This window comes from Canis aureus, chromosome 23 (genome assembly GCF_053574225.1).
Source record: "Canis aureus isolate CA01 chromosome 23, VMU_Caureus_v.1.0, whole genome shotgun sequence".
In the NCBI taxonomy this organism is placed as follows: Eukaryota; Metazoa; Chordata; class Mammalia; order Carnivora; family Canidae; genus Canis; species Canis aureus.
The window spans coordinates 17,241,551-17,268,356 of NC_135633.1; the positions used below are offsets into that span (position 1 = coordinate 17,241,551).

A 26,806-nucleotide genomic window follows, 5' to 3' on the forward strand; every position below is an offset into this window, starting at 1 on the left:
TCCTTGTCCTCAGAACATACCCCCTGCATCTACCCCGACTCTATATCACCCCACCAACAAACTCAGCATTTACTGTCTGATGGTGCTGTTTTAAATACCTAGGGTGAGGTTGCCATTGTCTCTGGAGGACTCTCAAGCTCAGGGACAGTCTTTTGCCTCTCTCTTAACTTCTATGGCTCAGCTCTACCCAGGGCAGAGTACACAGTGTACACAGAATCAATCCTCGGGGAAACCAGCAAACATGGGTATAGGAAGCCAAAACCAGGACCCTATCCTTAAAACAGCAGCTGGGACAAATACATCCAGCCAGTAAAAAGTCTTCACCAATTCTTGGGTGCTCAACTTAAGGATCCCACATGTACCCACAGTGCCCTACCTGGGAGGCCCTCCTCCGGTGGTGCAGCGTCTACCCGCCGATGACCCAGGTACCGGGCTGTGGTCCGTGGGAAGCGGTGGTAGGCAAGCCTGGCATACTTCTCCCGTATCATCAGGGCCTTGGCCAGGCTCTTGGCAGCCTGCTCATAGTCCTCTACAGTGATCTGCAGAAGAGGGTATGCAGGGAAGAGTTCACATAGCAGGTCTGAAACCACTGTCCTTAGCAAGATCTACTGCAAAGATGGCTTTCAGCTGGCAGCTAAGAACTTGGGTTTCGGGAGCATTCCTACCACTTGCTGAAATATGAGCAGCTCACCCAGCCCAAGCTGTTTGTACAAACACTACGGTTTTTGCTGAACACCTGATTTTCTCTGGGAGTCTGGAAGACAAGGTTTTTATTAACCTGCTGGAGACGAGAAGGAAGGCAGACACTGCAGCCTGCCACCCAAGGCCAGCCTCAAGTGCTGCCGGTTAAACCTCAGCCCTGCTGTTGCATCCTGCACACAGAGAGGCAAGGCCTGGACCATAGCTCTGACGATGGTGAGTGTCATCACTTGCCTTTCAGAAAACATACGGGCTCTTGGAAGTAACTATAAAAACTCTGCATGCTCAGTCTGCTGCTTTGCCATCCCCTGGCTTCTGAGTCGTGGGTTAATCACCCAATTCACCCAGTCAACAAGCACTTATTGAGAAGGGTTTGATTTCATTTTAGTCCTCACGGCAATCCATCCTACCCATGGGGAAACCGTGACCCAGAGAGGACAAATCACTCGCCAGAAGTTACCAAGTCAAACTTCAGATTCTTATCTGACTGGGTCCCAAAACCTAAGCATGTTCTGCTTTCCCAGAGCTGCCTGGCTCTTAACAAGGGAAGAGAAAAATCCCCACCTTCTGGTGGGCTCATTTATCTCTGTTTGGGAAGGATGTGTGCGGGAGAAACCCGAACATGTCTGGGGAGACAAGCAGCTAAACAGACAGTCATAACAGGACGTAAGTGACACAACACAGGGAGGTACAAGATGCTGGGGGAGCGTGGGGATGGGGTGTTCCTGGAAATTTCCTCTCTGCTTTAATTAAAAATCACTTTTAGTTTTCAAATATTTTAAACATACAGAGAAGACACCCATGTGTCTACCTTTCAGAGCTAAAACTTTTAATGTTTTTCATTACTGTGCCAGTTCTCTTATATATTTGGATAAATGAATCATCACAGATGCAGCTAAAACTCTACCCTCCCCACTCCTCCACCCTACTCCAGGCTCAGAGGAAGGAAGTTGGTATATATCTTTCCCAGTCATGTTTTTTCACTTTTAGTAAATGTTGCTCCTCGCTTTTGTTAAGAATGTAGCTTCTCCTTTCCTGATTCCACATGTCCCCATAAGGGTGTATTAATTCCATTTTACATCTTCCAGCGGATGGCTTCTGAGAGCAGCAGGAATAGGGGAATGAACACAAACACCTCAGAACTTTAGACAAACATATGTCCCTGCGACTGACAAGCCAAGCACTTTGCAGAGCCAATGGACTCAGCATGGCAAGGGGTTTAGGCCATGGCTAAAGAGATCAGAGAAGGTGCCCAGGATCCCCGTGGACCAGCAGCCACCAGCCAACGTATAGATAACTGTGGGCCTCATGCACAGCAGCAAGCCCATTGGGACCCAAGGTGATATGCAAGGTCAGCCTGCCTCTCATGGACTCATAGCTCTCTGGGAACCAACTGCCCAGGTCAGGGGCTCCATGCCAGGAGACTGATGGAAAGAAGCTAGCTACTGCACCAGGCCAACATCCTCCCATTCAGCGGCTGCCAGTTTACCCCTACTCCCCCTTCTCCTGTTCTCCTCATATGTCAGGGCCAAGTAGACACTAAGGACTCCTGGTCGGGATGCTGCATCATCAGAGAAGGCCTGCATTGTTTCCAATCCAACAAAATTCCCATCCATAAGAACTTAAAGTGTGGTAAATCCATGCAATGGAATAGTACACACTTGTAAAGAAAAAAAGAAAAAAGAAGTTCTTTATCTATTGATATGTCATTATCTCCTAGATACACTGTTAAGTGAGAAAAAGCTAGACTCAGCATAATGTGCACAGTAAACTACCATTTGTATAAAAATAAACAAGTTATACATGCTTAGTTAATTGTAAGTACACAGGCCATCTATGGGAGAACACACAAGAAACCAAAACCAAGGGTTGCCTCAAAAAATAAAATATTTTGGGGGCATCTGGATGACTCAGTCTGTTAAGCATCTGACTCTTGATTTCAGCTCAGGTCATGATCTCAGGGACGTGAGATGGAGCCCCACATCACGTCGGGCTCCATGCTCAGCAGAGAGTCTGGGACTCTCTCTCGCTCTCCCTCTGCCCCTCCCCTCCTTTGGGCGCATATGTGCTCTGTCTCTCAAAAAAAAAAAAAAAAAAAGAAGAAGAAGAGAGAGAGTAACAAGGACAAGGACAATTGAGGTGTGGGTAGCAGGCTCAGGGCCAGGGGGAGAGAACCAAACTTAACCCTGGCACTAAGTGATACTTCTCTTCAAGAAGTAAGCAACAAAAATGCAACATCCACCCAGGAAAATGAGCACATTTTCTGTGATGAAGTGAACCAACTTGGTTACTTGTTCACTTTCTCATCAAGACCCCCCTGCCTGGTTGGGAAGGTTGAGCCTGTATTTAAAGATACTGAGTGGGGAATCCCTGGGTGGCTCAGCGGTTTAGCGCCTGCCTTCCGCACAGGGCATGATCCTGGAGTCCTGGGATCAGGTCCCACGTCAGGCTCCCTGCATGGAGCCTGCTTCTCCCTCTGCCTGTGTCTCTGCCTCTCTCTCTCTCTGTCTCTCATGAATAAATAAATAAAATATTTAAAAAATAAAAAAAGAAAAGAAAAAAAAAGATACTGAGCGGAAGCCCATAGATGGAGCGCTAAACCAGCAATAACTGATCCCACACAAACCAATCAACACCTGGACTTCGAAGTCCACTCAACATTTGGAAACCCTAAGACATGCAAGCTGGCATCTTCCTCAGGGGGAGCTTCCTCTCTTCCACAGAGAGCAGCATTCTAGATGCAGAGAACACAAGGAACGTGCAGGCCATGGCCACGGTGTGCCAGCCTGCAGCCCCAGGCCCCCCTCACAGGGGTGAGTGGTGCCCGAGACACACTCATCCACACCCACAACCTCCACTGAGACCCTCCTTCTCTTCAGACTCCTGTGCATCCTGCCCACTGCCTCCCAGACACCCACAGACCGGACCAGGCTTCAGCACTAGGCACGTCCCCAGTGACCCAAGGACCCCGGCCTCCGCACAAGGTGCATCGGCCCTCACTCAGTCCCCAGGGGAGCAGATAGAGAGTGGGGAGTGGGAGCCACCTTACCCCAGCACAGTAATCTCCGCTGATGGTGACCCGCTGGAACTCGGGCATGGCATAGGGCGCTGGCGTGGGCTGGGAAGTGGCTCCAGGGAGCACAGGGGTGGTGGGAGACATGACCGGACTGGCTGTCGGGGGACCCTTCCAATCTTGCTGCGTCGGCATTTGCAGAGACAGGGACTGGGACCGAATCATCTTGAAACTTTTCTTTCTAAAAGCCAAGGACAAGGAAAAGTGGGAAACATCAGCCACTAATTAGGGCAAGTGATAAAGAGTCTTTGTTATATACATGGCGGGAGAATTTCCCTCTGATTAATCACTGGTACTGGCCCTATCATTAAGAAGCTGCTAATTATGCCTTCCTCTCACACACATCTCTGCCTGAGGTACAGAACAGCTCTTCAGACACCTCTCCCTGTGGTCACTAAGAATGGCCGTGGCCTGTGTTTGAACAGCACTGAACATTGGAGAAAGCAACTGTCTCGGGAGACAGAAGTCAGACCACACGGCAGGGGCCTAACACCAAAGCCAGGAGGAGTGAGGACCACAGCAAGTCACCCAAACTCTAAGTCCCAGCATGTGAGCAGCCTCAGGAAGGACAATGGACAGGGTCACAGATGACAACCAACCTGTATTTGTATTACAGAGTTTGAAATTTGGGGCATTGGAAAAAGGAGAGATCGTGACCACCAACTAGTCCCGCCTCTTTTTATTCATGAAGGAGTCAGGGGCCCAGAAATAGAAGAGGGCTTGCTCGGGCCCCCTGTGGCTCAGTGGTTGAGCAGCTGCCTTTGACTCAGCTCATGATCCCAGAGTCCTGGGATCATGCTTGCTTCGACAGCACAAATACTAAAACTGGGATCCTGGGATCAAGTCCCCCGCCAGGAGCCTGCTTCTCCCCCTGCCTCTATCTCTGCCTCTCTCTCTATGTCTCTCATGAATGAATAGCTGAATGAATGAATGAATGAATGAATGAATGAATGAATAGATGGATAGATGGATAGATAGATAGATAGATAGATAGATAGATAGATAGATAGATAGATAGATAGATAGAGGGATCCCTGGGTGGCGCAGCGGTTTGGCGCCTGCCTTTGGCCCAGGGCGTGATCCTGGAGACCCGGGATCGAATCCCACGTCGGGCTCCCGGTGCATGGAGCCTGCTTCTCCCTCTGCCTGTGTCTCTCTCATTCTCTCTCTCTCTCTCTCTCTCTCTCTCTCCGTGTGTGACTATCATAAATAAATAAAAAATTTAAAAAAAAAGATAGATAGAAAAGGGCTTGCTCAAGGTCACATGGCAAGGTGGCAGCTAGCCCTTAGCCTCCCCCCTCTTGGGGACCCCACTCTACCCTGTCACCCCCGCTGCTCCTTCCCCGGGCCTGACATGTGCCATCTCAGCCGCTGCTACTGCTGGGCAGGCACGGGCTTGTATCTATATTATGGGAAAAAGATCAGTCAGCATCACTTTCAGCATTTTTTTTTGGACCTGTCACCTTAGCACCAAAAGATAATTTCACAAACCCTTGGGGAAGAGGGCACAATGGCGGTTTAAAACGCCACTCGCTCATGCTTATTTGCAGTGATTCGTGAACACTCACCTTCCTCATTAACTAAAGAGTTCAATGACATCACCCCAAGTCCTAGGTTCCCCAGGAAGGGAGTTAAAGGTGAACAATGAGGGGAAGCCATGAGCATTCCCCTCGCCCACGTCTCTTTCTGCCTTAATGACCCCAGTCCCCTAGCATTGCAACCCAGCAGTGAACAATGCCAGAAACTAGCTGAGGGTCCAGCAGGATAGCCAAGGCCTATGGCCACCAGCAAAGGACCCAGTGGGCCACCAGAGCCCATAGAACCTCTCTCTTCTCCAGGCACCATGATACTTAGAAGGGGTATTGAAACTACTTGATCTCCAAACTGGCCTTATGAGTCACCCAGAAGCAGTTATCTTCCTCCTGATGCTTGGCCGGGTCTCCTCACAGGCCCACTGCTAATCTTCCAGGAGCCACATTTACCTCCTCTCTCTATCCACCTACCACTTGCCACAGCTCTCTGGTCCTTCTCCGCCCACCTGTGTTATCACCTCCTTGGGGCCAAATTCACACCTGGAAAGGAGAGGCAGGCCCTTTTGAGGAGTTTGATGTTGTGCTGCCCTTGGCCCTGCATTAGCAGACGTGCTAACTTGTTTCGGAAACTCATCCTGAACTCCAGGAGCCTCCAGCCCAGGCTCTCTCCAGCCTGCCATCCATCCATTCCACAGAGCTGAGCTAAGCCTCCTGCCCCAAAGATGTCCACTCACACCAATCATTCCTCAGGGGCAGATTCACCTTGAGCAATAAAGTTCTCACTTTGGCATCTTTTGGACGTTCACACCTACAGGAAGAGCTATTACTTGGGCTCCCTCTAACATTCTGACCGGTTCGGCTGGGTCCCATGAAACTCTGGTGTTTGTTTCACTCACATGCCTGCCAGCTCATTGTTTTTATCTCTTTGCCAACTTCACCCCCCATGCCTCAGCCAACACCACCTGAGGGCTGCTCTCACCAAGGAGAAGCAAGATGATGTCTAAGGTGAGCAACAGGTAAGAAAGGTAATAAAGCCCACGCCTTCAGGAAGCTGAAAGACTGCTTAAGCCAAGAGCCCACCAGGCTTGTCTTAGAAACATCCATATTCATCTGCCGCAGTGAGGAAGCCAGTACCCACCAGCTGTGCCCAGAGAATTCTTCTTGAAGACGTCCATTATGGGGGCATCTGGGTGGCTCAGTTGGTTAAACATCTGACTTCAGCTCAGGTCATGATCTCAGGGTCCCAGAATTAAGCCTCGCATGGAGCTAGCCCTGAGCATGGAGTGGGGAGTCTGCTTCTCCCTCTCTATCTCCCTCTACCCCTTCATTCCCCCACAATCCCAAGGCCAAAATCAAGATTCTGGCTTCACTGAGCCCTTATCTGGAGACTCTAGAAAAGAATCCACTTCCATGCTCATGCAGGGTGTTGCAGAATCCAGTTCCATGTGGGCATAAGGCAGAGGTTCCTGTTCTTTGCTGGCTCTTGGGCAGGGGTTGCTCTCTGATTCGTGCACACAGCCCGCTCTATCTTCAAAGCCAGGCATGGCTGCCTCTGGGGCTCCAAACCTCTCTAACTTTTCCTTCTACAACCAGCCAGAGAGAGCCCCTTATGCTAAGGGCTCGTGTGAAGTAGATCAAGCCCACCTCAGTAACCTCCCTATCTTCAAGTCTGCCGTGCCATATACTACAGGATAATCCCAAGAGTGATTTCTCATCATATTCAAAGGGTCTGGAGATTCCAGAGGGCCATCTCTGAAATTCTGTCCACCACAGGCCCATATCTAGCATCTGTTCTAACCAGTCAAGGCTGAAGAGCAGCAACTGCATAACTGAATGTGTGTGTGTGTGTATGTGTGTGTCCACACAACTGTCTTTCTTTCTCTCTCAAGATTATCTGAAGCCCCACATGTGTAACAGTAATAAAAGAAATCACCATAAGCTTTATCCAAAGTATAGAACCAGGGGGTGTCCTGTCTGGAAAGGATTTTAAACACTACCCACCCCAGTCCTGTCACTAAGGTAGCCTCTGCTAAAATACCTCCACTGATAAACAGCTCATTACATTTCTGAACAAGACATCAGCCATCAATCATTTATTCAAGAAACATTTACCAAGCACATGCTCTAGGCCAGGCCAGTGCTAAGCACGCAAACAAGGTGAACAAAACATGATCTGTTGTCACTGTTAGAAAGCACTTCCTTATGATGGGCCAAGATCTGTCTGTCCACAGTCCCATCTGTTATACCTCGTGCTAGCCCTTGGGGCACCAGGGTAAGCCAGTTCTCTCTGCCACAGCTGGCAGGCCCCCTCCTCCCCCACCCACATATCCACCTGGCAGAAACTCACTCCTGCCAAAGAGCTGGCAGGGTGTGGGGCTGTGAGGACACCAGCTCCAGGCCAAGCCTGAGGGCCCCAAGGGGCCAGGAGCAGCTTTGTCCTCTCTGAAATGGATGGTCCTTCTGGATCATAGAGACCTTCTTGCCCAAACAGGCCCTCAACACAAGGACATGAACTGATCACAAGGGTTGTTATTACAGTACCTCTCAGCACCTGTCTGGTACCCCTCCTGCCCCAGCTCTATAGCCCTTGGCTGTCCCTGCCATTCACTGTGTCCCCATCCTTACCCTGTCCCATTCCCCACTCCTCCTCAGCTCCTGGGCACCCCAAAGCCTTCCTGTAATAACATTTGATTCACATGCTAAACCCAAGTTAAGACCTCAAGAGGTCCTCCTCAATCTTCTGGACAACAGCTACCATCTTCCCAGGGACCTTCTGAAGCCCACTGCCTGTGTAGTCTGTCCAGAAGACTTCAAGGCAAGGAAAGTCACCAGAGCAAACTTTTCACCAAAGACTTTCAATGGGGTACAGTGAGTCAGGGGGCCACATGCAGACCTCATTTTATTCAATGAATAAAATGAATTCATTTTATTCAATTTTATTTGAACCCTTCCCATACATACACACATACTCAGACCATTCTGGTAGCTTCTACCTCTCCAAATGAGAATGACCACTTTAAAGATTTGGGGTAAGAGTGACAAATCTTCACAGCATGGAGATTTATTAACAGTTTGAATCTGAATGCCATTAGGTGGGGTAGGCATTCCCTACTTTCAGAGGTTTATCTATCCCCATTGCTTCCACCATCTGCACTGATTCATATGGAAGTGGAGACCTATGGTCTAAAAATGGGAGCAGTGGGACACCTGGGTGGCTCATTCGATTAAGCATCTGCCTTCAGTTCAGGTCATGATCTCAGGGTCCTGGGATAGAGTGGTGCATCAGGCTCCCTGCTGAGTGGGGCATCTGCTTCTCCCTCTCCTTCTGCCCCCCCCCCCACTCATGCTCATGCATACTCTCTCTCTCAGATAAATAAATAAAATCTTTAAAAAATAAAATAAATTAAAAAGGGGAGCCATGATTGAGACTCGAGGTCCCAGCCTATCCAGAAAGGAGAACACAGATACAGCTGACTCTGGTGCATGCTCATGATGAGCAGGCTCTACAAGAAGGGATGGCAGGGCCTTGGGTCCCACAGAGAGCACTTACTCTGTGTGTGCACCAAGTGACCAGCGGCCTGCCCAGGTGGGCATAGCTTTGATTTGCACACTTGAAGCCTATCAGGTGTAAAGACTCAACCTCCACCCGTCTCTCCCTTCACTTCTCTCTGATAACTTGCCCTTTCCTGTCACTGTTCCCCTTTGTGCCCTCCTGACTAAATGTGGGTCTCCATTGCCTGCCAGCAACCTTCCTCCCTCTTCCCAGTCCTTCCCAGATACCTTTCCTCCCAAAAGACCCCAGAGGTCAAAATAAAACACAATCATTACTATCTTTTAAATTTAGGTCTACTACTCTCTATGCCTAACTTTAAAAGCAGATGAATCAAACTGTTTTAAATGAAGCTTCTCGGGGCATCTGGGTGTCTCAGTCAATAAGCACTGGCCTCTTGATTTCAGCTCAGGTCATGATCTCAGAGTCCTGGGATACAGTCCTGTGTTGAGATTCATGCTGAGTGTGGAGCCTACTTGAGATTCTTTCTCTCTCTCTCTCTCACACACACACACAAATAAATAAAATCTTTTTTGTTAATTTTTTAAAAAAATAAATGAAGTTCCTTTGTTAATTGTCCTGAATTTAAAAAGTTACCTAACCCTGATTTAAGAAATTTCATTAAATAAAATGATTTGATAACACCATGGCTGTACTATGCACAATTCCTAAGAAGTATCCATTTATCTCTTTTACTTGGGAAAGTAGATAATTCTAGAAAGTTCTAGATAGTTTCTAGTTTCTAGATAGTTCTAGAAAGCTACATTTTTTCAGACAAAATCTGTCCCCCTTATGCCCTAATAAAAAAAAAAAAAAGAAAAGAAAAAAGCTATGGTGTGGCTTTTTTAATGAAATTCACAATTCCTCTATCTTAATCAGAGCGTGCTGAACATAATTTAAAGTTCTCTCAATGACTCATAGTCATCGTTGTGTTACCCAATCATGAGCTTAGAGGCATTTTGTCCCAAGATTGCTGTGTTTCGAGTTCTTGGGTCTGGTCTGCTTTTCATGACTTCCTCTTTCACTGTTGACTGTCAAATAATAATGATGACAAAAACAAGAACACTAATGACGTTCCAAGCATTGTCCTAAGTAGTCATGCTTATTAGCTCACTTAATTCTTGCAAGGTAGGTGCTTTTATTATCATCAATGTGCAGATCAGGAAATAGGCCCCTACAGTTAAGAGCCTCACCTGAGGCCACTCAGTAGTAAGAGACAGGCTGTCATCTGAACCCAGTGGCCCGTCTGCCACACCTGAGCTCACAATTACCACACACCACTCATGGAAATCCCTCTCCCCACTTCTAATCTCCTTCCTTAAATCTGTCGCATGATAAGAAACAAGACAACAAAGGCTATTAGAGCTGTGTGAAGAATAAATAGGAGATGGGATGGGAGTACTGGGGAGATGATGGCTGAAAACTATAGGGTCTCTTTCGGGGATGATAAAAATGCTCTAAAATTGATTGTGGTGATGTGAGCATAACTCTGAAAATATAATAAAACTACTAAACCCACACATTAAATGGGTGGACTGTATGGTGTGGTATGTGAATTATATCTCAATAAAGCTGCTTAAAAAGAAGTAGAACTGAGGAGTGCTGATGCACATTTTGGTTGCACATTCTTCGAGTTGCCATCAATGTTGCCCTCAGTTGCAACTTTGTGCTTTCATAGAGTAGGTGAGCTCCAGGATAGGTAGGATGATAAAATTCGAAGTGAACAAAGGATAGCTTCTTGGTACCTCTCACCTTCTCCTGTCTGCTTTTTCTCTGCCCCCTAACTTTGATTCCATAGATCGTCCGTCCCATCATCTCACCTTGACCCACCCCACCCCCAGGTTCCAACAAAGACCTGGCCAATGTCATCTTCCTAAGGCAGCAAGGCCCTGTAGCAAGGTGTCCCTGCTAGTCTTGTCATCTGGCCTATAGCCTACAGAGAGTGCAGCCCGGAACACTGGCTCCCTGGAGTCAGCCCCCAGCCTAGAAAGGTCATGTCTGAACCCAGCTCAGCTTTTCCATCCTGGAAAACCAGCATCTATGTCTTAGGTGCTCATCTTTCTTATTCACGATCCAGCCTTTCTTCTTTTTATAAGAAGCTGTTTTCCTTCCTAGTTTTACTTTGTGCCTTTCCACTAGACCTACATCATCCTTTTCTTTTTTCTTTTCTTTTTTTAAATAAGAGAGAAAAAGGCAGTGGTGGTAAAGAGAGGCCTTCTCTAAGCACCAGGAATATTCAGGTTTGTCAGAGGATCCAGGATGAGGAAAGGCTTTTTACAAACTGGATGCCCTTTCTCATGTCGTGGTTTGAAACACAGACCCACAGACTCCGGGTATCTGGAGATGTGCTGTTGCTCCAGGCCTGTGGACTCCTTGCAGGACGGCTCCACATGACCATTTATATTCCAGAATGCCAGGAAGGAACCAGAAACAAAGAGGAAGCTGGGGAGAGGGTTCCTCCAGGGACTGTTCACATCTGAACATTTGCATAACGGTGGCTCTATGAGGCAGAGAAACTGAAAGACAAATTAGGGATGAATAGCTCTGGAGAACATTGGGACTTCCGACAGGTAGTCCAGGGACCAGTCTGTCCTTGGCAGAAAAGAAACCAATGGGCAGAGAGGAGCTCTGGCCCAGCTTCCCTTTATTTCATTCAGAAGGCTGGTAATTACATGGTAATTACACCCTGGAGAGCAGCACCCAGCATCATTCCAGCACGTACAGGTGGAATCAAAGACTCCACCCCTGGAGATGGAAGAGCCTCATGACCAAAGTGTGTGGTTCTGGATTCAAAAGACCTGGGTTCGGGGTGCCACGGTGGCTCAGCGGTTGAGCATCTGCCTTTGACTCAGAGCATGATCCCAGGATCTGGGATCGAGTCCCGCATCGGGCTACCTGCGAGGAGCCTGCTTCTCCCCCTGCCTGTATCTCTGCCTCTCTCTGCGTGTCTCTCATGAATAAATAAATCTTAAAAAAAAAAAAAAAGTCCTGGGTTCTAGTCCCTGCTCCATCACTTCCTCACTATGCCTCCTGGTGCAAGTTAACTAAACCTCTCTGAGCCTTTGTTTCCTAATCTGCAAAATGGAAGTCCAGAAGATTATCCAACTAATAAGCCTGACGTGGAGAGTAAAGAACGAAGCAAGCCGTGTGGCCGACACCGAGCCCACAGCGGGCAGGGAGGTGGGCAAACAGGGCACAGTGACGGGGGGCTTACTGTGACCCAGGCACCGTCCTAAGCCCTTCCCAGGTCGATTCCCTCATTACTCACTACGCCCCGCCAAAGTAGCTACTCTCACCATCCCCACTTCATAGGTGAGGAAGAGCCTGGGGCACGGAGAGGTTTCCTAATTTTCCACGGTCATAGAACGTACTAGTGAGGGACAGAACAAAGCAGTCCAGAGAGCTGTAACCACCCTGACGTAGTATCTGCGGTGGCAGTGAGGAAACAGAACATCTTTCCTCTGCCACACATCCACTGCTCGCCACCACGGGCTAAGTCCTGGGGATACAGTAGGAGCCAGATGCAGATCTCCAGGGGCTTCCATCCAAGGGGGCAGATAGATGCAAGCCGAGACCACCGCATCCTAGTAAGTAGGGACAGGACATAATTTCCGGAGAGAGGCCTACAGCAGAATTTCTGGAAACCATGGAGTGCCGTTTAGACTACGAGTAAGAAGGTTTCCATCTGGGATCCCTGGGTGGTGCAGCGGTTTAGCGCCTGCCTTTGGCCCAGGGCGCGATCCTGGAGACCCAGGATCGAATCCCACGTCGGGCTCCCGGTGCATGGAGCCTGCTTCTCCCTCTGCCTGTGTCTCTGCCTCTCTCTCTCACTGTGTGCCTATCATAAATAAATAATAAAAAAATTTAAAAAAAAAAAAAAAGAAGGTTTCCATCTTGCTGTTAGCCTGGGCTTTCATAAGATAACAACTTCTTTTTGGAGCTCTCAGTCCAGTGTCACCCTGTCATGGAAAGCGGCCTCAGAACCCACTATTCCTAATAACAAAAAAATCCCAAGATTGCTTCTCTTCTCATTATTAGGGTGTAAAATGCTCGATTCATAAGACACAGAGGGTCCTGCACACCATTCAGTTCATAAGGCCAGCCCCCTATTAAGCCACTGCAGGGTGGATGAGGGTCTCTGCAGTCCTGCTCTTGACCCTCCAGGGATGAACTCACAGCTGGGCCTCCAGCCACTGCCCCCCACCTAACACAGGCTGGTACAGTAGACTGCGGGCACAAACCACCCCCTCACTGCATGGGCTCAGAGCCCCTCAGGGGAAGGAAAGCTCTTCTCTTATGGATGGTAAAGCTCTGTTCTTGCCTTTACACCAGTGCTCGACTTTTTACTTCTTTCCCAAAAAGTTAAGGAAATACTGAAATTCTAGACTACCAAGAAAGCAAAGGGCTTGCCTTTAAAAAAAAAAAAAAAAAAGGAGAGATCTCAGGAAGGATCTGATTGATGACTGGGTCGCAGACAAGGCCCATGTTATACTACGTTCGTTAGCTCTGAGGTCTACAGCATGCTGGCTGGGCAGGCACCCAGCTAAAGCCCCACTAGACACTTTCTCAAAGCTCTTTTCTTCTTTAATTCCACTCTCCTGGGTGAGATAACCTGAAAGGATGACTTCACATTGTACTTGGATTAAGATCCAAGCTTCTCTTCAGGGAACCCAAGGCCAGCCTGACCTGAGCCCTGACTACCCTCCAGGCTGAGGGTTATCTCTCTCTCTCTCTCTCTCTCTCTTTCTCTCTCTCCTCTCTCTACCCTTCAACTCCTTATTCATCTGCTTCATAGCATCCATGCTAGGCCTGTTTGTCCTCAGATCCACTCCTCATCCTCCCATGTTTCCAGCTTTATGGCAGCTGGAAGATACCTAGGCTTCTGGCTAGGTTTGGCCAATGGCAACCACTGGAAGAAACTGGAAGGTGCCAGGAGGAATAAAGCCAGGTATCTCCTGCTTCCATTTCTGCTTGGAAGCATCTCATGCATTGGAAGCATCTCTGCAGCTGTGGCCCCCTGCTACTTGGCTCATTTTCCATTGAAAAGGCCACCACAGTTCCAACTTCTTCACCCTGGGCTCCAGCGACACCATCTCTTCCCATAATCCCTCCAGCCAGAGAAGTAGCTACTTCCTACTGCCACTAGTCTCTGGCCCACCTCCCTGTCTTCTGCTTATCTTCTCAGTTTCCTACCACCTCGGTAACCATTCCCGGTATTAACATCTGATATCCAGTAGTTGTGTGGTTTCTGTTTTTCTGGTTAGACCCTCACTGATAGAGCACTTATCATAACTTGCCATGTTTTATTTAATCTCTCCCATTACTAAATTATTGTCTGGACCAGCTAACCGTAAGCTCTCCGGGGCAGGGACTGTATTGATCTTGCTCATTAGTGAATCCTCAGTGCCCGGTACAGCACCTGGCAAACTTATTTAATAATGCCAAGCACTTGTCAAGTGATGAGAAGAAGTAAAATTGATGCTTCCCACAAAATCCTCAAACTTCCAAAAAGAACATGGAAATATCATTTGCAAACAGTATGTCTTCATGCGCACGATTTGTTACTCAAACACCAGCAGAGAAAAAGTGGGTGTTGATCCTTCAACCCAATGCAGGCCCTGAAACGTCCTTCAGGAAGTAAGTGGTGAACTAAATGGTCTCAGTTAAGAAATAAACTCAGCTCCCAGGGACATGCCAGCTTATCTCAGGACACACACACCCCCTGGCCTCCCTGGGCCTGTGCACACATGAACTGGGTCATGGGGACAAACCTTTTCGCCGTCTCCACAGACTTCTGCTCCGCCAACTCCTTCTGCAGCTCCCTCTCCTTGGCCTCCTTCTGCCCGATGGGGCAGTCCTCAGGGACGGTGAAGAGGGACAGGGCATCTTTGCTGTCCTCTTCACGGAGCACTTTGGCAAACACCTTCTCTGCCAGCAGCCGGACTTGCTCATCGACCTCAGAGATGTTCAGCTTGGGAAACTGGCGCGGCATCTCGGCTAGCAGAGAAAGAGTGAGTGTTAGCCTTTCTGAATTCCTGGACGGCCTGAGTCAGTGGGGTCGGGGGCCAGAAGGTCCTAACACAAGGGCCTGGCCCTGGAGGTCAGCTGTCTTACTCAGGAATTCCCCAGACCAAACTCAGCATGCCAATTTTAAAAACAAGCTCCGTGGGGCCCCTGGATGGTTCAGTAGGTTAAGTGTCCAAGTCTTGATTTCGACTCAGGTCCTGGTCTCAGGGTCATGGGATCAAGCCCCGTGTTTGGCTCTGCACTTAGCACAGAGTCTGCTTAAGACTCTTTCCCTCACCCTCTGCCCCACCCGCACTCTCTATTGCTCTCAAATAAATCAATAAATCTTTAACAAAAAACTAACTCCCTAAGTCATTAGGTGTGAAGAGTGTAGTGTCACTCACATTTCATGAGAAAGTAAATGTTCGGAAGTCCAAGAATGGACTAATTACGTGTGCTTCTGTTTTCCTGAACCCAGGGGACCCACAGCACTCCTGGCTTTGTTTCCATGACCAGGAAGGGAGAAGAGAGTTCAGGCCCCCCTCCCCTCCTACAGACTATCCGGAGGCCCTCTGGGTACAGCAATGACCAAACCTCACTCCGCACAGCACAGAGGGGAGTACTAAACCCCAAAGGTACAATGACCTAGCCCAAGGTCCCACAGGATGAGCATGGTGCTCTGGGGAATCCAAAGTTTCATTCTCCATCACATAAAACAATTATGTTTTATTGTTCAGAAACAATTATTCTTATTCTTAATTATTCTGAAAAGAAAGAATCTGCCATCGTGGTTCTACCATCTGCCAAACTTGCTGGAACTTGGAACAAGGCACAGCAAATCAAATAACTGCTTAAAGGCAGGGATACTCTTTACCTTTCACAGCCCAACTGAACACTCACTTCCTCAAAGAAGCGTGCCCTAAATACTTTTCTTCATGCTGGCTCCCTCCTATCAATAGCTGGCCTCAACTACCTGGTTGGTTCCCTTCTTTTCTTTCTGTCTGTCTGTCTTTCAACATTTATATAGGATTTATTAAGTATATTCCCTCAAGCCCGATCTACGTAATAACTTAGTTAATCCTATTATTCACATTTTACAGATGAGAAAGTGAAGGCACAGCGAGCGAACATGGCCAGGTCCCACTTTTATTAAGTGGGCAGAGATGTGTGCTGTTCTCAGCCTTTGGCCCCCTTGCCCCTTTCTTCTCTGAACCTCTCTGCTCAGGGATCTGAACCCAGGCAACCACGTTCCACGTCTGTCTTCTTAACCACTACACCGTGGTGCTTCTCTTTGTCCATTTGGGCACCAGGGCAGGTCTCCTTGCTGTCCCCAGTGTCGCATTTACAGAATGGAGGAATATTGCATCCTGTCAACAAGCCACCTCCTCTAGGAACAGCCCTGGAAGAAGAGTGTCTTGTACCTATCACCATAGTTTCTTTGAGGAAGGTTTATTGCTTTTTTAAGATTTTATTTATTTATTCATGAGAGACACAGAGACAGAGGCAGAGACAGAGGCAGAGGGAGAAGCAGGCTCCATGCAGGGAGCCTGACGTGGGACTCTCAACCCTGGGACTCAGATGCTCAACCACGGAGCCACCCAGGCGTCCCTTTGAGGACAGTTTAAAGAGAAAGGTGGTTTAGTCAGCCGAGAGAAGATGAAGGTAAGGCAGGGCCCAGCTGGTGTGTGGCCCGGAGAGGAAGCAATTACAGGGCAGGCGGGGCTCACCAGGCAACCTTGCGACAGTCACTCTCTGCGCCTCATAGTTTCTCCTCTGTGAGACGAAGGGAAGAGACTAAGCAGTCTCCAAGGCCCTCTCAGTTCTAAGTGCTGCAATTTCTAGGCACCAGAGAGGTTTCCAGTGCCTGGGGAGGCTTGCTGCTCTGGTCGTCTCTGCGGCCCATAGGCCTGATTCATGACACAGGCAAGAAGGAAAAAAGCCAGCTCGTAACACCTGTCAAAGAACATCTGTGGATCCCTTGACTGTGAAACCAATTTCCTCCTCCTCTCCACCCCCAGGGCCATGCCTTTCCTGGGCCTCTCTCCCCTCCAGGGGGTTCAGTGGGAGGGCACCGCTGAGAAGGAAGGAAGTTGGCACACAACTGTTCTGGTCTGTGGCAGTAGAGAGCAAGACAGCAAAGGCCTGACCTGCACAGAGGAAGAGGACCAGAGCTAATTGCGAAGATGTCCACATCCTGATAGAGCCTACAGAAGGGGAAGCTGGAAGCTCTCAGAACAGGGCTCGGAGAGGAAGGGACAGGGAGAGAAATGGAGAAGACAAAGAACTGGAGCCAGGAGGAGGAGCTGTTAGGTGAGAACAAAGCTGGACCCCTGACCCCCCAACCCTAAGGCCGCGGGTCAAGTACAGAATTCCAAAACCTCACGGGGCATCTCAGAAGTAGACATCAAACAGGGCCCAGGCAAGAGGCAGCGGATGCCATAAGGCGTACACACCATTTGACAGAGTAAACCCACTTCCAGAAATGGCTTCTAAGAAAAGAATTTGAAGGAAGGAAAAGCACAAAGATGTTTACCTGCACTATTTTTATGGTTGCTTTAAAATGTCCAAATGAGAGAGAGCACATTCACTTGAAAAAAAAAGTTAAGCAACCAGTGTAATCCTCTAAAAAATACTGGGAAATGACAGCAAATGAAAAAATTAATACATAACACTATACCCAATGCTTTGATTACAATAATATGAAAATGTACCCCCTCAAGGATAGGGCTGTAAGAGAGACAGACACTCAAATGACCAGTTGACAGGATTGCCCGTGTGTGAGGCAATATCTGATTTTGATCATTGATGCTGTTATAATGTCATTTTTTAAAAGATTTATTTATTTTAGAGAGAGAGAGAGAGGAGAGAGAGAGGGCACAAGTAGGTTAAGGGGCAGAGGGAGAAGGAGAAGCAGACTCCCCGCTGAGCAGGGAGCCAGATGAGGGGCTCCATCCCAGGACCCCAGGATCATGACCTGAGCGAAAATCAAGAGTCAGAGGCTTAACTAAGTCACCCAGGGGCCCCAAATGCTGTTATAATGTCATTTTTCACAAGCACAAAGAAGACAAGAAAAAAAAACTAAAGAGGTTTTGTTTTGTTTTGTTTTGTTTTGTTTTGTTTTGTTTTGTTTTGTTTTGTTTTGAGAAAGGAAAACAAGGGGGAAAAAATTAAACTTCTCCAACCCAGGTTTTGGTAATCAGGGTCCTCTCCCAGCTAACCCACATCAGAGACAGGCCACCCAAAGGAATTACGCCACTGAGATCTATATCTGCGTTAGCTCTTGCCCTGGACAGAAAATGCCCTCCACCACCTTCCTACCCCCTAGCCCTTATCCCTACAAACATATCCAGGCCTGAATCAGCCACAGCCCACCAGGCCTCCTCAGAAATGGGCATGGGGGGGGGGGGGGTCCTTTGTGTCTGAGGGCTCTTATATCAGATCCTGCCATGTTTTTCTCTGAAGCCTTTTTTACCTTGCTGAAGTCAACTAAACATACTTTTCTGGATGCGCCTTTCAACAAAAGATCTTCCTTTTTCCTTAAATAGTTTACATCATCCCGGGTTTCGGCACAAAAACAACAACAACAACAACAAAATAGTTTATATCAGCCTTTTCCAGAATGGTTCTTATGAAAAGTCGATACTTGTTGCTGGTGAAACAGGTATTCTGGTCAATTACCAGGGAGATGCTACATCCCACAGCTCCCCACCCCAGATTCCCAGAGCACATCAAAGACCTGAGGATAGGATCACAGAATAGCATTTGCCCATATAGATCCTTTTTGTTGCAGACCCATATCAATCTCCTGCAGAATTACTACTAGTGTCTTAAATAAGTGGTGGAGACTTCATTTCATACCTTAGTATGGACCCAGTAACCCAGTCGGTGGGCCTTAGGAGCCTGTTATCCACCTGTCTTCTGGACATCCTTGGCGGACAACTCCCACCTGCCAGCCCCTCCCTCCACGGCTCATATCTTGTCTGAGACCCAGAGACACCTGGAGGGCAGGCATGCCCAGAAAAGCCAAACAGAGCGTCAGCTCCAGCTGCCTCTTCAAGCCTGGCTTTCAACCGTCTGTCAACCGTCTGTCAGCTGAAGCCAGCAAGCCTGGGAGGCTTAACTGTAAATTCAATCAGCTAGGGTTTAGCTTATCTTGCTGTTAAAAAACGACACCCTCTGAAGAGCTTGAAGGATTGTCCCAAAGTCAGAAAGCTATAAAATGCCACCGGTGTCAACAAACAGTAACTTTTCATGGCACCCCAGGCCCTCGCAACAGGAAGCACGATACTACTTAAACCCCTTCTCACACCAATGAAGCTGTTTCTTGCTCTTGCCAGACTCCCATTGTCAGAACCCATGACACAGACCTGAGCCTGGTGCTGGAGTCTCCATGGCTGATCCTGAGGATGCCACACCGGCGACGCACCCAGGCCATGGGCCGTGTGCGCCCAGGAGGCTGAGCTGAGTCAGTGTGAGTGCAGCTAGCCGGGTCCTGCCTGCCGCTGCTGGGGTGGGAGGTCTCTGATTTGCATATCTGTGAGCAGCCTTGAGCAAGAGCAGGAAATGTCCGGGCTGGAAACTCTTCCATGAATACGAAATGGAAGTGGAAAATTTCCAAAGGTCCTAAAGGGCCCAGGTAATGCCAACTATCCACAGCTGCTGTAGCTGAATGCGGTGTCCTCGCCCTGTTCACAGACCTCTCCAAAGCAAGAAACGAAAGCCACTCTCGCCCCAACACAGCAGTACCTTCAGCCTCCCTGACCAAGCACAGAAGGTAAGCCACAGCCTCCCTGGAATGACCAGACCCCTGAAAGCCAAGCAGGAACATACCATACCATCACCTTTGCTGCTTCCATTTGAACCCCACCTCAGGCCTGGCCCGGCAACCAGGTTCGTTTTACCAAGGGGATTGTCTACAGTACAACCTGCCCTGCCTTTCCTCAGAAGGCCCCCCAAAGCAACCTCCCTGAAGCCACCCCAGGACTGACAGGGGAAGTGCTGAGCCCAGTTGCCAATAGAGTTCCTCCTTCCCCTCCTCCTCTAAAAAAGCCAAGGACTATTGAACTGCTCCCTCCTTTCCCAGGAAAAGACAGAGACTCAGGGACAAGACTCCTCAGTACAGGAGCAGGCTTAGGATGAAAAGCTGGCATGCCTTGTCCCACTCCTTCCTTTCTTCCCTGGAAGAAGCTGACATCGCAGGTGACTGGACAGCCTGCCAGGCTCTCCCAGAGTATCAACACATATGCATGCACACACACATACACAACAGAAAAGAAGGATGTCCCTCCTGACCCACCTGAGCCCCCCCTCCCCCGTCCTCCCCCTCTTACTGCCGCTCTTGGTTTCCAAGTGGGCCTCCAGCTCTGAGTAGCCTTCTGAGCACTGGCTGAACTCGACCACCCTGCCACCACCACCTCGGCTCCTCTGGGGACAGTGGAGCCACAGAAGCAGCCCTCTGAAAGCAAGGCTCAGAACCAATACAGTGACTTAGACAAATGGTGTGGGTCTGGGAAATAACCGTGAGCAAAATGGCTATTTCTGTGGTGCTGTTGAAATCCTGGGGACAGGAGCCCAGAAAGGATGGGTCAGTTGTTTACCAGGAGGCTAGCTCTAGCCCTTGACTTGGGCCTGAGTCACCTCCTCATGTCCAATCGTGAGATTGTGCCTTCCTGAGCCCACATAATGATTCCTGTGTGTGCAGAGCAGGATTACAGGGTTGACACATGATCCTTGGGCTGCTGCTGGGCTTTAGCTACCCAGAGATTACAACCCACCTGTCCTCACAGCTGTTTCATAAACAGTACAATTGGCAAGCTACAAGCAACCTAGAGGAAGGGTAATATTTATTCATTAAATAATTAAACGAATTTAAAGCATAAGGGGAAAAGGTCCAAGTCCTTAGTACTGTAGTACCCTACAGAAGGGAGGAGGGGCAAGTGATTCCTTCTGCTGACATGTTCTGGGGAGGGGGAGGTACGATGGGGGCTGCAGTGATAGCATCCGAGCTCATTCATCTGAGAATCTACCTGGATCCAATTCAGGGAATTCTATTCTGCACCTGTAAGCAGACCATGGATAGCCTCAGTCTAAACAAGCACTTTCCAAAGTATAGTCTGTAGAACATACAAGGTCAGAAGGCTTGGAAAATACTGCATACACATAATACTTTATGGAGATTCATACACAATTTCTAAAGATTTTTTTAAATTTGTTTTTTCATGAGAGACACAGAGAGAGGAGAGAGGCAAAGACATAGGCAGAGGGAGAAGCAGGCTCTCTGCTAGGAACCCAATGTGGGACTCAATTCCAGGATCCTGGGATCATGCCCTGAGCCAAAGACAGATGCTCAACCACTGAGCCACCCAGGTGCCCCTATAAAAAAAAAAAGAAAATTATTTATTCATGAGAGACACAGAGAGAGAGATAGAGACACAGGCAAAGGAAGAAGCAGGCTCCTCTCAGGGAGCCAATCACATACAATTTCTATTAGCAGATTCCAAACACCAGAGATTCCTTTAGTAAAGAAAGCTATTTGACTCTGTTTAGCCCAACACACTTATTTGACCCTCTGACCACTGCCACCATAGGAAAAAACACCTATTAATATCCGTGGCACAGGCTCTGGAAAATGCCTTTCACCTGAGCCTTTATTTTCCAACATAGAAAATGCTGTCTTCCCAAGGCCCAGGTATGGATGTGAGACCCATTCCATCAGGTCTAGACAGAGATGGGCAGCAGCTCAGCTAAGAAAATATAGGTTGGGACAATGGCCAAGGGTCCTGGTAGAACCAAAGAGATAGAAGAACCTTGGGAACAGGAGGAGACTGTGACTTTGTCTTGGGAGGGCAAATTCACTCATGACCTAAAATGAGGATAATAACAGTATCAACCTCATAGGTTGTCATGGCAATTAAATTAGTTGGCATATGAAAATATGCTAGAATAGGCTTAGAATAGGACCTGGCACATAGTATGTGCTTTGTAAGTATTTATCAACATCATTGTCATCATGATATCAGGTACAAGAGAGTCCAACTGGGAAAACAAGCATGAAGTTTCATCTAGACACTGAATCCTTTTATTCAATATTATTTATTGAGCACCATTATGTGCCAGATACTCACTCAAGCTCCCATTTGGGAGCAATGAGAAGGAAACCATGTTTAAATGTGAAACCAGATCAGGAGAAATGGCCTTCTTCTCTATGATTCATACTTCTTGCTGACTTTGCATGGCCAGAGCTCCAGCCACCAGCCCATCTTTCTATGCTCCTTTTATATCAAAGCCCAAAGATAAGGTCTCCTCTCATTGATATGCAGTCAGCACTGAGAAGATCTCTGAGAAGATCACTGAGAAGAAGCGATTAATACATTGGTGGGGTGGGAGGGGAACGACCAGGAAGGCCAATGAGTAGTTTTAGGGGAGAAAAGGTATCTCCCTGCTTAATCCTAAGGCTATATTTTACCTGCCCATGATACTGTCAAGATCTGGGATTGATTTTGAGGCCATCTGAAGAGTGATTCACGGAATGTAAGGACAAAGAAAAACAGGCCTCATGTCTCAAAGAACATTTGCACCTAACTGAAAGCTCCTCAGTCAGTCCTTATCTAGGATTTCAGAAGGACTAAGAGTGTGCTGAAGGTGGTACTAAGAGGTCTAGGAATCTATCCATGTAAATGCCATGATTCTTAGGGCAGCCCCAGTTCCATCATCTTCACAGCAAGCCAGTCCCTCAGAATTTCACCCAGAGTTGTAGCCAACTCTTCTTACTCCAAACCTGCTGCCAACACTTAGGGAGGCGAGAGCTGACAGGGACTCTGCCTGCCTGGCTCAGTAGCTCAACTACCACTCAGCATTGATGCCCCACAGCCAGGAGTGGAATTTCTCCCATGAGGGCTCCAGCCACCATCAGCTTTTCCCTGAAGCTGACCAACCGTTGGCCACCGCATCAAGACAGATGGCCAACATGGGCTCAGGACCATGCTAAAATTCCTTCCTTCCAGCTTTCACCTGGTTCCTTTCCTAATTTGTCACCCCCTCCCCCGCAAGCTTCCAGACACATACAAAGGATCTGACAGTTTGGGGAAATGACACTGTAGTTAGCAAGCCCGGCCTATTCCAGGGTCTCTCAAAACTTACCCCAGAGGCCTCTGCCAGCCAAGACGAGCCATTAGGAGCTCCACTGGCAAAGCAGCCACCAGGAAGTTCAAGGGCAGAAAGCAGACTTTCAGAGGCCAGTACACCTCCCATCCTGGGAGAGAGCCAAAGAGGTAAGGATGAAGGCCTCAAATGAGCCCACACCCTGTCATTCTGTCCATCTCCCTGCCTTCAGGAGGAAACCCACCCCAGCGGTGGGCACCCGGCCAGTCGTCCAACCCCTAGAAACGTGGCCAGGGGCTTGAGTGGCGGCATGTCCCGGGTCCCTTAATTTCTCTAAACCTTGCGAATCCAATGTAGGCCTCCGGGGAGCCGAGGTGAGGCTGGCTCACCTGAGGTCCCGGAGCCCCGGCTGCCGCAGAGACGGCGGCTGGAGCAGGGGCAAGGCCCCGGGCAGGGCGGAGTCGGGGTCGGGGTCGGGGTCGGGGTCGGGGTCGGCGCCGCCACCAGGGCGGGCTGGGAAACCCGAGGCTCCGACCTCCGGGGGCCGCGGCTCGCGTCAAGGTCAGCAGCGCAGCATCGCGCGCCCGCGGGGGCCGGGGCGGGGGCCGGGGCCGGGGCCGGGGCCCCGCCGAGGGCCCGGAAGGGGCGGCCCGCGGGGCTGGAGCGCGGGCGGCGCGGGGCAGGGCGCACGGCGAGCGCGGCGGAGGGGCCGCCCGCACCGCAGCCCGCAGCCCGCAGCCGGGGAGCCCCGGGCCAGGCCGGAGCCGGCGGCGCAGCCCGCGGCGGGGGCGGGGGCCGAGGTCCGCGGGCGCCCGGGGCCTGCGCGGCCGGAGCGGAGAGCCACCTCCCCACGGAGGCAGCCGGCCGGCCGCGCGCCGCCCAGCGGGGCCCTACCTGGGCGCGGAGCGGAGAGGCGACCGCGGGCGGCAGAGGGGCGCGGGCCGGGCCGCCGCGCAGGGCGACCCGCCGGCCGCCGAGCAGCCCGCCCGCCGCCACCTGCCGCCCCGCGCCCCGCGCCCCGCGCCCCGCGCCCCGCGCCCCGCGCCCCGGCCGGAAGCGCGCCCGCCGCAGCCCGGGGCCAGGCTCCAGCCCGGCTCCTCCGAGCTCGCCTCCGCCGCCGCCCGCCGGGCCCCGAGAGCGCCTCCCGCCGCGATCCGACTGGCCCGAGCCTCCCCCCGCGCCAGGACGCCTCCCAAGGTGAGCCCCGGGGGCACGGCCCCCCAAACAGGTGACTTACTCCCGGTGGCTGAACGGACCCGCAGGCATCAGCCGGGCGTCAGCCTGGTCCCTCGGCTCACCTTCCTGCCCCTCCCAGCTCGCGCACACACACGCACGTACACACTCACACTCACATAATCCTTCTCCAACCCCCTGCCCTCCAGCTTATACACCAAGTCCCGACTGACCTAGTTGCTCAACCCCTGGGTGCCTTCTAGCCCCTTACTCGCCTCTCCCAGCACTTGAACCTGCAGACCACGCCTTCCTTCCTGGATCGCTTAGAGGACTAAAGTTTCCAGAGTTGGCGCCCGCCGCTTTCCTTCCAAATTTCCTACATACCTTGGTGACTACAGCTCCGCAGCCTCCAAGGCCGGGCTTTTCATCGCGATGTTCCCCCCCAGGTCCCGCCGCAGCCTGTCTCCTCTGTCATTGTGCGGGCCCAACCTCCTGCCTGCTAATGACTTTGAACTTCACCTCCAAGCCAGAATGTCCTAGAGCTGCAGATGGTATATCCAGCTTCCTGGGGTCCATCTCCACTGGAGGTTTGTAGGCCGAATCTCAGACTCCCAATTTCCTCCCAGGAACGTGCCAGAACCTGCTCCTGCTCCTGTGTTTCCAGTCTTAGTGAATGATAGCACCACCTCCCACTCCAGGCCACACTGGGGAGCCATCCTTGACTCTCCCGTCCATCTCTCACGTCCAATTTGTCATCAAGGGAGGAAATGGAACTAGTCATTAGTGAGCACCCACTGTGACTTCACTGTGCCAAATGCTATCGAGTAATTGCCTCATTTAAGCACCAGGTTTTATTCCTTCTACCTCACAGCCTGGTATTTACAATTTACTTATTTATAAATGATACACACATGTAATTGTATGAATATATTACATATTACAAAGCATACCTAAAAACTGTCAAAGAATGTGGTAAAGATAATACTTTATTTTTAATGACTGGTACAATATGCCTTGTCCTTTTACTTTAAAGTTCTTTGCAAAAATTGGTTTAGGGAGAGCAACAGGATTAAAAATGGTTTTAATATATCTTAGTTTAATATTTTATGAAACTACAAAGTATGCTTTTAAGTTCAGTTAATGCCAATACTTAGTCCTAATGGCTGTTATTGTCCACCCCTCCCCCCAAAAAAGGATATTTCACAAAGATAAATAGACCCAAATTCTATCTTTGACTACACTTAGTAAATCCGAATTCTCTTCTAAATTCTATATACCAATTTTGCAAATGTGAAATTCCACCGGAAAGCTCTTCTTTGTCCATGAAGCCAGCATTTTCATGATGTTTTCCTGTTATTTTTGTGAATATTTTTAACAAATGGATTTTTTTAAACTCTTGAAACGCTTCATTTGGAAGATTGTAAAATGGATTTAAAAGTATATTTCTTGGGGGATCCCGGGGTGGCTCAGCGGTTTGGCGCCTGCCTTTGGCCCAGGGCACAATCCTGGAGTCCCGGATGGAGTTCCACATCGGGCTCCCTGCATGGAGCCTGCTTCTCCCTCTGCCTGTGTCTCTGCCTCTCTCTCTCTCTCTCTCTATCATGAATAAATAAATCTTTTTTAAAAAGTGTATTTCTTAATTATGAAGACTATAGCTGGCACAGCTTGCTTGCTTATTTATTTATTTTTTCTTTATTTGAGGTGGGAGCAGAGGCAGAGAGAAACCAAAGCAGGTTTCACAACTCAGATTACAACCCCTAGCTGAAACCAATAGTCGGACTCTTAACCCACTGTGCTACCCAGGTACCCCATTAAGCGACTATATATGTATTTTATTTTTTTTCTTCTCAGGTTTTTATTTAAATTCCAGTTAGTTAACATAGAATTCAATGTTGGCTTCAGGAGTAGAATTTAGTGATTCATCACTTACATACAAACATATAACCATACAACTACACATCCCCCAGTAGCAATGTCTATATGGGTGATGACACACTTCCTTTTGGCATTAAAATCACATGATAATGAAAATAGTTCCAAACATCAGTTTTCAAAGTCTTTCTCTATAACATGATTCTTTCAAATCATAATTATATTCAATACAGAAATATAATCTATCTGAAAGGATACATTGTGTGTGTACACGTGTGTATGCATGCATCTGTGACAATCACAAGCCAGCACATCAGAGATCGGCAAATTTGGATTACTTGGTTCTTTTGTTAAACTCATCTTTAAATTCCACAGATTTTAAGTTCTTTGCCTTGAGATGACCAGTAAACCTTTGAGTAATATAAAGAATTTCATATTCTCATTCCACATTTCATTAAAAAGTATTGTAAAGGGCACCTGAGTGGTTCTGTGGTTGAGTGTTTGCCTTTGGCTCAGGGCATGATCCCGGGGTCTTGGAATCGAGTCCTGAATCGGGCTTCTCACAGGGAGCCTGCTTGTCCCTCTGCCTATGTCTCTGCCTCTCTGTGTGTGTCTCTTATTAATAAATAAGTAAAACCTTTTAAAAACCAAAATAACATTTTTTTGTATTGGTAAGATTTTAAGATTTTTTCAAATTAGCCATATTATTGACATCCTATAGAATTTTGTGCCCTTCCAACTTCAATTACAAGAAAGAAATTATAACTTGAGAATGAATGATACAGTTGATAGCCCCTCACT

The 26,806-nt window shown here is 49.0% G+C and overlaps 1 protein-coding gene and 1 long non-coding RNA gene across 14 annotated transcripts in view; one reads left to right on the forward strand and one right to left on the reverse strand.

Moving 5' to 3' along the window:
- AMPD3 (adenosine monophosphate deaminase 3) overlaps nt 1–26,806 on the reverse strand; it is a 75,178-nt gene that overhangs the window by 24,724 nt on the left and 23,648 nt on the right. The window contains exons 1-5 of one of the 12 annotated variants that reach the window (XM_077866499.1): nt 24,367–24,384; nt 23,000–23,111; nt 14,626–14,851; nt 3,749–3,953; nt 377–539 (exon numbers count right to left, since the gene is read on the reverse strand). In XM_077866499.1, the coding sequence (XP_077722625.1) occupies nt 377–539; nt 3,749–3,953; nt 14,626–14,846 (589 nt within the window). In that variant the 5' untranslated portion in view covers nt 14,847–14,851; nt 23,000–23,111; nt 24,367–24,384. The other 11 variants (XM_077866498.1, XM_077866494.1, XM_077866501.1 and 8 more) reach the window with 11 other exon arrangements.
- On the forward strand, nt 18,409–25,760 carry LOC144294678 (uncharacterized). Of its 2 annotated transcripts, XR_013362079.1 has the most exons (3): nt 18,409–19,331; nt 19,556–19,634; nt 24,580–25,760. It is a non-coding gene; the product is annotated as an uncharacterized LOC144294678 (long non-coding RNA). The 2 variants fall into 2 exon arrangements; XR_013362078.1 differs by lacking the exons at nt 18,409–19,331; nt 19,556–19,634 and adding an exon at nt 24,035–24,157.